Source organism: Pocillopora verrucosa, chromosome 5 (assembly GCF_036669915.1).
Source record: "Pocillopora verrucosa isolate sample1 chromosome 5, ASM3666991v2, whole genome shotgun sequence".
In the NCBI taxonomy this organism is placed as follows: Eukaryota; Metazoa; Cnidaria; class Anthozoa; order Scleractinia; family Pocilloporidae; genus Pocillopora; species Pocillopora verrucosa.
In genome coordinates, this window is record NC_089316.1 from 22,325,959 (window position 1) to 22,337,869 (window position 11,911).

The following is an 11,911-nucleotide window of genomic DNA, read 5'->3' on the forward strand; positions in this document are numbered from 1 at the left end:
GCCTTTTCGTTGACCACATTTTTCAACTTAATAACATTTTAATTGCAGGTATTCTATCTGATTCTCATATCCTCATGATACGCCCGGAGCTGAAGAACCAGTAACCTGATAACATCGCATTCAAAGTGAGATAAAAAACGAATGGAGACAAATAAATAGTTAAGTAATAAGAGGACCTAAATGGGGTAAACCGTTAGCTCTAAAACGGAAAAATAATAATAATAATAATAATAATAATAATGATGATGATGATGTTAATAATAATAATAGTTAAATGGCCGTTTGGCTAAAATTTGACAGATTTTAACCGTTATTCGTAAAGAAAGTTGGGGTAAATTTTTTTTCTTTTAACTAGAACAGAAAGAGATCAACCGTTAGCTTCAAAATGGCCAAAATTTTACCGTTAGGCGTAAAAGCTGTCAACCCACTGAGACGCTCTACTAAGGGATGGATGGATAAATGGATAAATTTTACCCCCAACCGACCGTATCAGTAGAGAAGCAAAACGCTCCCCTTATTTGTTTGATCTAAGGAATAACTGTTTTAAATTATGAGCAAAAGCTCGCTTCCTTTCGGTAAGATCTCCGTAATTAAGGTAAAACCTAACAAAATTAGACACCAGAACCGGAGTGGGAAGACAGAACAGTACCACCCCACTCATGGCGCAAAAAGAGCCAACAAATTTCCCTAGGGGGGTTATAGGAACCACATCGCCATAACCTACACTTGTCATGGTGATTATCGTCCACCAAAAGGCGTCTGGAATGCTAGCAATGTTTGGATCTCCTTCGGCGTAGAAAATTGCGCTGGAGAATACCACGACTGCAACTATGATGCAAAATCCTAACGTCTTAAGCTGCTCTACACTGGAGTATATAGTGTTGACTAATAACTTAACGGCATCGCTGTATCTGGAGAGTTTAAAAACACGTAGAACTCTAAATAATCTTATTGCACGTAACACGGCGAAAGAGCGCACTTCCTCAGTGCTGTTTTGAAACGCTAAGGTTACATAGAACGGCATAATGGCTAGTACGTCTAAAATCCCCATTGTGGACTTGACAAAATGCCAAACGACTGGCGCTGAGTAAAGACGAACAGAGTACTCAATTGTAAACCATGCAACGAATATCCCCTCCATAACAAACCAGTAATCGACAATATGCTCTTTGTAAGGCACACGGGTGTAATGGCCGCCTATGCTAACGTTCCGGTAAGTTGTCTTCGGTTTGAGCGCGAGCGCTGGAATAGTTTCGATACAGAATACAACAGTTGAAAAAACAATGACGAAAATCGCCCAAAGTGCAAGAATCCGCGCGGTTTTGGAAGACCGCGGATACTCAAACCACAGCCAAAGCTTTCGCTTGTGTGGACTAAGAGGTAAAATTTCTTCCACATCATCCTGCGAGGCTGACAAATCCTCGTCGCTGTCCGAGTAATAACTACCGGGCAAACCGTAGAACTCAATTTCTTGCATAAATGTTTCTTCACTGACCGTTGGCGGTTTGGCAAGAATACCGCGTGATTGGTAAAAGAATAGAATGGCGTCGAACGATGGCCTATCTCGAGTGAAAATGTATTCACCTAGTGCAGAGCTGTAGAACTCCATGCGTCTAGATGGAGAGCCGAGCAGCGTGTCTGGAAAATTCCCCAAGGTCTCCTCGTATGTTTCAAAGCGCATACCGCTGACATTGATGGTAACTCGTGGGCTATTGTAGGCTGATTTATAAGATGGTACATTAATATAGTTTGCGACTCTCCGCTGTCGGGGAGTTTGGAGCGGGGGGAAGTTTATCGCGGCGTTATAAGCCTTAAGCATTTTACTATCCGATTGACGCTATTATTTATTATCTGCTGAAGAGGATGATTTCTATAGACGCTTGTGTTTTCTTCATTAAATCCTGATGTTATGGCGTTACCGTCTGCCCGCCGAAACAGTGTGAAGACCGCATACCGCGCGTTATAGACCTCTCACTGGGGCCAGACTCATATAATTTGCGCATCACACCGACATTATAGTTGGATAGAAGTTTCCGGCATTACCTCACGTTGGCTGAAATGAAAAAAAAAAGAGAGAGTGCAATAAATCATGATTGAGTTCTGTTATGAGTTTATTTATACAGAAATTAAACATCATTGAATTTTATTTATCGTAACAAACGTAGCCAAGCAATCAGGGTATCTTAAATTTAGCGTGGGATTAATTTCTTCTTTGGAAAACGAAAGCAGCCTACGTTTTATAGTCGCAATATCAACAAAGTGTGATGGAACAAAAATCAGAGTGATAATAGCTGAAAATACGAAGACAATAACTTGAAATCTAGGACTCGCTACCGGTTTCTAACCATGGTTCTCCTAAGACAGATAAATATTAACGAGTCAAATTGTAATGGCAAGCTCGTTCTAAAGTGAGGGCAATTTCCTTGCAAACTGGTACCTTTATGTCGTAAACTTGGTATTCCAAAAGTATGATTATTCGTTAAAAGAAAGAATTAAAGAAAAAAATTACCTGACGATTCTGATTGAAAATAGCATGTTTTTTTAATATTCGCATTGTTTCTTAAAAATTCAGATGGCTAAGCCATTTGAAACGCCTACACACTATTTTTCATAATTTTGCAGAGTTAAAATTTAATTCAACCCCGCGTTTTGTGGCAAACATGGCAAATAATGGATGCAGATTTCAGACATGCTCTTCTCAGCTTATAGAACACGATGAACTCAGAGGCATCCAAAAGGAAATTGCTTAAATACTTCTAGCTTTTTAAAGAAGAAAAGCTCCCCGTCGCTTGTAGATCTTTAGCCATTGAACAGATTAATCCGGGCTCATGGCGATGTTTAATACGGTGCAGCCAAAAAAAGCGTTAGTTTCCAACCACAAATTACAAACATTTTGACAACAGGTCCCTAAACATTGTGAAAACCGCAGCGCGGTAAACCATAGAAAAATTGTCCGGCTGCGAGACGTTTTAGCCCAGGTTTTAACCAAGGCTCATAAAAATTATTTCGTTTTGAATAAAGGATATTACTCTCTCCTGTACAAATGAGGCTATTTACGCGAATTTGTGAACAGTTTTGACAGATATCGCAATTTAGTGGTGTGGTTTCGCTCACTGGTCGATTTTAAGAGGTATCACTTTCAACTTTAATTATAATATAACACTTTTGTTATGTAAACTAAGAGTCCACCATGACAAAGAAAATATGTAATACTGAAAGTTTACGAAACAATATGGCTTAGGAAGAATGAATTACCTTGTAATTTTTATCTCCGAGCCCCAACGTGGCATTTGAAAGATATCATATTGGAGAGCTCATGGGGGATGTACATGGAAACGATATAACATATTTGTTCGTTGCCTTGAAGAAGATAGAATGTTTTTTGTGTCACATTTTCGTTCATTTGGCTTTCGGCATCCAAAAATATGCATTTCAGTAGACGATTTTGAGTAAAGCATTTCAGCCTCTGCCCATAATAGAATGTGTTGTGCTAAAAACTTTGTAAACCAGCCGATGTAGTGTCTGAATTAACAACCAAAGGGCTATGGATCGGTTTGTATATTTTTAGGACTGCTTAGGTACAGACTTGAAAAATGGTAAAATTCTGCATTGATCGAAGGAAACATAAAAGGTCAGAAAACATTTGAAACAAACGGGTTAAGAACATGCAATATCAGGAGTTGGAATTTTTAATTTCCCATGTTCGAAGCATTATATACAGTTGAATATAATTACATTCTGAATACAGCGAGGTTTTGGATTACAACTGAAAGCTGAGAGAAGGCGATCGCAATTTCTTAACCCTTCTTATCTTCTGTCTCTTACTCCAGTTTTTTTTTCGGAATTTCATTCGTAAGATACTGTTCGTTGACTGAAGAATAACAAAATACTCGGAAACAATAGGTAGAATGACAAAACGGTGTTGGAGACAGCGTACCGAAAATTTGCGAAAGACGATAAAGAAAAAGCGAGGAAGAAGTTATGTTTAGGATATTTTTCGCTGGGCTGCATGTGTAAATTTCTTATTTACTTAAGCTGGAAGCACTACCTCGCACTCACTTGTGTTAAAGAGAATACAGACCGACAGAACTATTCCTTTTGAACGAGTTGAAATTCGCAACCTGCCGAGTAACATTACACCACATGCAAATCGGAAAAACTAGAAGAAACTCGCTGTAGTAAGGGAAAATTGTGCTGAGAGCACTTACACAAGATAGCGCTGCTTAATCAAGAAAGCCGTAGAAAATTTTGTGAGAACTTTTTTTACTCTTGCGTATATGAGTTCTTGTATGATTTACCCCCTACTTTAGATAAAGTTTAAGCCTTGAGTTCGTGACTCGTCGAGGCATAATTATCCTAATTCTGCTGTGTTTTGCGGGGACGTTCAAGGACATTAATCAATAAACTTGCGGCGCTTTTCCGACGCGGGAAATTTGCTGTGGCGTCCACTAGTTGAATATTCTATTTCACAATAATAGCCATTCACAAAAAGAATACTTTTAAATTTTGAAACACAACATCACCGAAGTATTATCATCACCTTGGATTCTTTGAGCGCGATAGTCTAGATGAAATTGTCACTAATAGAAAAGACAGACACCTCCAATCGAAAAGATTGTGTGTTTTTCTTTTCTATCGAGACGATTGAGCAAGAGACGGAAAAAGGGGAAAAAGTCAACAAATTGAGCGAACTTACCGTAAGACAGCTTAGAAAACATCGCAGGAATTAATGTGTTCGTGGTGCACTGTGACTTGCCCAATCCTTAATCGCACGAGATCGATTCTACCACGTCTGTCATTCACATCCAGTGAACATAAACACCGAGGTAGCCAGCCTTAAGCGCTGTAATTGATACGGTCGATCAAACAATAACATCGATGCAGTGTTTACAAATGTAATTTCGAAAAGAAGCCTAAACGACATTTTCTTAGTGACGTCATAGAAAAGCAGGTGGGCAAGTGAATTAACACTCCGGGAAATAATTTGAAAAGCTCCCATTTCCGATGCTTTAACACTGTTAACTTGGTTTTTGCTTGACTTTTAAGTTTTTCGTTTAACAGAACCATTTGCTCTTTCAAATGCGGCCATTCCGCAGCTCACGTAGAGGGATTATTTGAGAATGACTAATTGCTTACTTTGAGTGGATTTATAATCACCCCAGGGTAAATTTGCCACGAGTTTCAATGCTATCGTACCAAAATAAAAATATTTGTTTTCTTCTTATAGGCTATTACTATATGGGAAAATTGCCCCAAAGCAGTTATATCGATTATCGAAACTATGGATCCAAAGGATTCTCTGCACAAATTGCCCAACCGTCCTTCACGCTATCTCTGAACCATGACAGTTTATTGTTGAGATGTCAAATTGAATGTTCCGTTATCGTTGTCTTTGTAACTAAAAACTAAATGCAAATATGGACAATTAACAACCAAACACTTAAAAGAAAGAACAATTATGTGAGTGCTTTCCTATTAAAATCACTTAAACGAATCCAACAAAATGAAAGGGGCTACGATAGATTCCTTAAGGTGTTGTTTCTGTCTCGTTCTGTTACTAGGATTAAATCACAAAAAGTCTTCTTCGAAGTAACAGGATTTTTAACTCCACGAATAAAAAAAAGAATAAAATAAGTATTCAATTGTCACTCATTTTGAATAGATACACAAACAGTGTAAATAGAGGATGCGAAAGGAATATTAATTTGGCGTCGTTTTAACATCTGTTAATGAGAGTGAGGTAAATAGAATTCTCAGATATCATGGTATTGTTTTAAAGCGAGAAAACAAGATATTCGTTGTTAAATGGCGGAAAAGGTAAATTTGGAGTGGGACAAAGGTGTTTTTTCAATTATACTTTTTTTTTTGTTTTGCATTTTTAATCATACAGTTTTTAGAAGTTTCGTTTTCCTTTTTGTTTTTAATTAAGAGAATTCCATGGACAACACTTTTCTCTTAAATCTGAGCAATCGTACATGAATTAGTTTAAATTATTATCATTAGTTTCAAAGTAATTATTATTATTATCATCATTATTAACATCATAATCATTGATGATATTACTGATATCAATACCATTAATATTGTTATTATAATCATCATTTTTATTTCTGTTATTACTCTTAGAATTATCATCAGTAAAATTGTTAGTCTTACCATTGTTAATATTTCTGCGTATATAATCCTTATTAATATTATTATTGTTTGTACCACTGTGATGATTTAATTATTTTATCGTTGTTATTATACTTCTTATTATCATCGTCATAATTTTTATTGTGACGTAACTTAGACTCAATGTACTTTTTGATTGGTCAGAAATCTATTGCGTATTTGCCTGCATACCCATAAAAATTGAAACATTTTCCCGTCCTGTGGAATGGCGCCACACAAGGCGAATTCCCAGAATTTAAATTTTTTAGTGGTCTTTGGTTTTGAGGAAACGAAGAAGACACTTTAAACGCTGAAAATCTTATTTACTGATGACAACAAAGACCACTTGCAAAGTGAATGTGCACTAAGATTTATGGCAGTCCCGTTTGCTGTCCACGACTTTAGCTTACATTTAAAAGGATTTGCCAAGTTTAAACGCTTTAAGCCCTTTCTGTAAATTTTAACGAGGACTTCATGAAAGCTTTAATTCAAGCAGAGGCAATAGAGACGAATTTGGTTGAAGGAAAATGGTCGGTACCGCATGTAAACGAGATAGCTGGACGGTGTTTGTATCAATGCACACGGCTCGATGGTTGAAGGAAAATGGTCGGTACCGCATGTAAACGAGATAGCTGGACGGTGTTTGTATCAATGCACACCGCTCGATGTTGTTGTCTTTCGATTTTGACGTTTCCGTCGTGGCGCCTTCCAATAATGTTATGAAAGAATTTAAACTTAAGTTCTCATGATCGAAATAAATTTTATAAGCTAAAATTCTATAACTGACCTTCACTTCTCTGAAAAACCTCCGGAAAATGTTAAAACTGCTTCCTAGGCTTGCAAACTTTAAAAACTTTCAATACTGATTATCAGATTGTAATCGCAATGGTAAGCCAATTCTGGCCACAAAAATCGCGTTTCTGCGTCCAAATTGAAGTATTCTTCAGTAGCACTTTATAGTTTTTGCGCGCCTTTATCTAGTATATCACCCATAAAATTTCTCGTTTGTTTTCTTTACAATTTCTGCTCAGTTTCTCCGTGCCAGCAATAAATTTATTACAGTCTTCGCTCTTCTAGCTGACAGTTAATTCAGTTTCCTGCACTTTGATTGGTTTCTCCCACTTTTTGACGGTTTTCATGAGAATCAGCGACTTGATCAGAGAATAAACTTAAATTTATCATTCTTTCTGACCAAATTCATACATATTTATGTCGTAAAAGCAATAAACCACACTTTCGATCGGTAAAAAGTTTGCGCCTCGTGGCTTACAGACTTTCCGAGTGTTCTCCCAACTTCTCAATAAACGAAAGGGTTCAGTAGCAAGTAAACTGATAGAAAGTGGCGTTTATTGCTTAATTACTGTCGTTTATAATTGTTATAATTATAGTTTCTATATCATTGTTATTATTATTCTAATTATTATCATTATTATTACTTTAATCGGATACTAACCGTTTACAGGAGATGGAAACATGCGAACACGTCATGGCAGGATTTACGAAGGAAGGTTTTATGTTGAACCTAGATGTTACATTTACGTTTCCTCTCTGCTGGAAGAAACTTGTCTTTTTCATGTAATTTTCTTCTTCGGCGAACGATTTTTCCTTGAAGATCTTTTCAATATTTTAGCAATCTCTACCTTAAGGCCTGATAGATTGATTTTTTGCGCGACACTTTTTTTTTTTTTACCTTATCGGACTTCTTAGGCTTTCCGAGAGTGCTCAGAGTCAATAACAGCCGCTCCTCTTCATCAAGACAAAGCGTGTCGGAAAAAGGCGGAATTCCTCATTCTAACTTCTACCCGTTCTCCCACAGCAGAAGGTCCCCACATTAAAACACGAAAACTCCTTCAAATATTTATGTGAGCTTGTTTGTTGCGGAAATAAAGAAAAACGAAAGAATTAATAACACGTATATCCCCATCTATAATGTTTTTTTATCATATGCGAGTTATGCTTAAGCTTTAATGAGTTCCATATGCTTTCTTGTATGTTATTGTTGAGTTGATAAACTTCTCAGTCGTACTTTTCTGTCTGCCTGACAGTGACATCGAAAGCTTATAAATTTTTCCATTAAAGTCCTTTGTTTGCTTGACAGTGTAATCGATATGATAGCGGAAGTTATTCATAATGAATCTGTTTTTAGAATGAAAAGCTTTATCTATATGCGAACGATCTTGCATCATATTTCATGTGTTTAGTTTATTATAAATTCCAATCCCACCTCAACAGAAAAATCGAACATAAAATAATTCTTGTAAGGAGCCAAATCTTCACAATTTCTTCTTCAAAAAGAAAATCAAAAGAAAACGTGCCTTCAAGACAAGACAGAAATGAAAATCATCAGGTTGTTAATTTTTTATTTATCACGCCGACACATTTTTGCATCCATTATCATTGCTTTTCCGTCAGTTTGTGTACTATATTCCATTTAGATTTCCTGGTTGATATCTAGAGTGCAATGTTTTCAACACAAGTCGTATTATACAGTTATTTTTAACAGTTACTATGGTTATGCTAATAGGTTATTAAGGAGTGTGCGGTCTAATTTTCCTCATATCGTGCTAGTATTTGTGCTAATATTTGGTCGATCTCTTGGTTTTAAAGCTCGCCCTCAATATTTAATAATCAATATTTACTTAACGTCAAGAAACCTTATCATTCTTCAATGAAGTAAGCGATTGTTCTAGTTTAAAATAAAATTCAGCAATATATTCGTTCACCACATGCGACGCGTGCGAGCAAATTATAACAAGAAGGTGGCTTTCAACAGTTACACGAATCAAGGAATTTCAATGTGTCAAAATTATGCCATTGTTTCAAATTATTTTATTAGTCTAAATTTTGTTTTTATTGCCGAATGTCACGAACGAAATATAACACGAAACTAACTGTCGATGACACGTAAGCTTCCCGATTCGAAACTTTTCTCCTGATTACCAAAGATAAGAATTAGCTGTATACAGCTTAAAAAAACGAGGGGAAAAGAAAAAGAAATTTGATGGAAAATTAAAAATCATGAATATTTTTTGATAATCAGATTCAAGCCAACGATGATTTCTGACTTTTGTAATTGTCATAATAGTTCGATGTTTTTCTTCAATCCTTCAGTTCTAATTCAGGATTTCTTAATCATTTTTTTCTTTTGGTTTTTTTTTACTTCTAAGTAGATCAGATGGAAAACTCCTTCTCTTCGCTTAGATTTTAATTTTTACGAGTTTCATTATGCGGTTTACGAGACGCCGTTGGAGATCTTTTCCCCTGACCAATCAGCGCTTGGAGAGGAAAGTGGAGCTGCACCAAGACCATATTTTCCTAAAGTTAACTTGTTAGCGGATTGTCTCAGCGGTTTCCGGGGGAGGAGTATCTTTCCACGCTATTATTTTTATTTAATTATGATTAATTTTCCTGGCGCGAATACGATGCTGGATTATTTGCCATCCTGGTCATGTTCTCCTAGTTCTAGCCTGCGTTTTTATTAGCAAAGAGGGAATGAAATTAACTGAAGATGATTCCCTTATTAATAAGACAATTAAGATAATAGCGAAAGTGCCGATAGATTCTAGTCTTGATAACAAAGCGGATTACAAAGGATAAAGATGAACTGAAAACATAAATACGCATTGTTTTAATTGGCGTGTTTTTGGATCATGGCGTCATCTGCCGCACTTCCTTCTTACGGTTTCACCTCTGTTTTGAGGTTTGTGTGGACGATAAAAAAAATAAGCTGAGGAAAATGTTTCTATAAATGGTAAACTTGAACACCTTGAAATATCGACCAGCTCATGTTAAGAGGAACACCATGGAATCGCGCAACACTGAATTATTGATGAAGGTTTTTCTGTCTTGTTTTGAAATCATACCGGTTTTAGTTTTGTGTTAGTCAAAAGCATTGATTAACCCTTCGCCTATTGTTTATGAAAATCAGACGGGTGATATCACTACTGCATTAATTTAAAATAGATTTGTTCTTAGGGGCAGAACGAATCCTGCAGTGCTTTCAATTCTACCAGCAACAAAAGGACACTTTTAAAAATTAATCGGCAAAGCGCATCTGTTACGGAATTTGAAGATTTGTTTACATGAAACATTTTTCATCATTAGCTCGTTAATACAGACAATATAAGGTCAAGCTGCTGTAGTGGAAAAAAATATTTTTACTGTCGATTGTAAAAACATGGCAAAACCTTCAGCTTTCGATAATACATGTCGAATCCATACAATGGTAGTCCGGGATATTAGGAGCTGCAGTTTCATTCATACTGGATGCAACAGGAACAATATTGGAAGGGTTTAATTGTACGAAAAGAAGAAGACATGATTGCAATGACGGAGAGCGGTCGACGAATTATTCTAAACGTGCAAGGATGCCGTTACGAGACGTTCCAGGAAACTCTGGAAGAATTTCCTGAGACTCTTCTCGGTTCGGCAGAGAAACGAAAGAGGTTTTATGACCCTCTTCGCGATGAATACTATTTCGAAAGAGACAAAGGCGCCTTCGACGCAATTTTATTCTATTACCAATCCAGAGGAATCCTTTCGCGACCTTCAACAATCCCAGCAAATGCGTTCGACGAGGAACTGAGATTCTACGAGATCAAAACAGTGAAGCCTGCTGAGCAAAAAGAAAAAATGATTTATATGCCTGAGCGAGATTGGCAGGGAAAACTGTGGGAATTGCTAGAATATCCTGAATCATCAAAGCAGGCTGCGCTCTTCTCCAAATTATCAATGGCTGTTATTATTCTCTCTGTTGTGGTGTTCTGTGCGGAGACCATGTATAGTAACAATGCAGCAACGCGGGCGGTGAAATCTTTGTCCGTTCACAATAACACCAAAAATGCGAGTAGCGTCAGCCAAGAGGAGGGCAGAAACCCGAGAAGACCACGAGTTTGGTTTGTGATTGACACTTGTATCATAGTTTGGTTCAGTTCCGAGTACGCCGCCCGTCTGGTTTCATCTCCAGAGAAAATCAAATTTCTTCTGTCCGCGCTGGCGTTAATTGATCTGGCTGCAATAATTCCGTATTTTCTAACACTTTTGTTTGGTAACACATATGCGCCCGCATTTTCGTTCACGGTTATGCGAATTTTTCGTCTTTTACGAGTGGTGCGTCTGCTTAAACTCACACGTTATGTGGCCGCTCTGAGAATTCTGGGGTATACTGTCCGTTCTTGCAAAGAACAGCTAATCGCGTTATTTTTCCTCATATCTATTTCAGTAGTATTGTTCTCAAGTACCATTTTCTACGTGGAGAATAAGGAAAATCGCGAAGACTTCTGCAGTATTCCTGCCTCATTTTGGTGGACTATCATCACCATGACGACAGTTGGATATGGAGACATGACACCTATAACTCCTATAGGCAAAATGGTGGGCGCATTGTGTGCAATTTTTGGGGTTGTTGTCATGGTATGTCTTCCAAGCCCTGTCTTCATTTCGAGTTTCAACGAGATCTACATGCAGCACGTCGGAGAGATGAAGAAAAACCAGCGAAAGTCTTCAAATGGGGTGAAAAGACATTTGGAAACTACGTTAGATCCTTCAAATGTATTCCTGATTAAAAATTTAATCAACGGGAAGGATGATAACACGTAACACGCACAGACATGATAGACAAGCGTTAATTTTTATAAAAGACCCGCCATTATTTCTTGTCTGTCGGGGGGGAAGGGTGCCGAGGTTTTTTTAGTGGGGGAGGGAGGGGGGATCAGTCGTTGTTAAAGGATTATAAACGGGGCAAGGGGTGACTACAGAA

General features: G+C 37.3%; 2 protein-coding genes across 2 annotated transcripts; one reads left to right on the plus strand and one right to left on the minus strand.

Annotated features, from left to right (window-relative positions):
* Positions 1–32: 32 nt before the first annotated feature.
* On the minus strand, positions 33–4,839 carry LOC131770588 (shaker-related potassium channel tsha2-like). Its single transcript, XM_059086309.2, has 2 exons — positions 4,697–4,839; positions 33–2,053 (listed from the first exon to the last, which is right to left on the minus strand). Exon 2 carries the CDS (start codon positions 1,817–1,819, stop codon positions 515–517), a length of 1,305 nt encoding a protein of 434 aa, XP_058942292.2. The 5' UTR covers positions 1,820–2,053; positions 4,697–4,839; the 3' UTR covers positions 33–514.
* Positions 4,840–10,183: 5,344 nt separating this feature from the next.
* On the plus strand, positions 10,184–11,790 carry LOC131770590 (potassium voltage-gated channel subfamily A member 2). The gene has a single exon (XM_059086311.2). The coding sequence runs from the start codon at positions 10,420–10,422 to the stop codon at positions 11,749–11,751; it is 1,332 nt and encodes a 443-aa protein (XP_058942294.1). The 5' UTR covers positions 10,184–10,419; the 3' UTR covers positions 11,752–11,790.
* The last annotated feature ends 121 nt before the right edge of the window (positions 11,791–11,911 follow it).

Excerpts from the sequence above, each read along its gene's own strand:
- LOC131770590 (XM_059086311.2), top strand. The coding sequence starts at position 10,420 with ATGCAACAGGAACAATATTGGAAGGGTTTAATTGTACGAAAAGAAGAA.
- LOC131770588 (XM_059086309.2), bottom strand. The coding sequence starts at position 1,819 with ATGCTTAAGGCTTATAACGCCGCGATAAACTTCCCCCCGCTCCAAACT.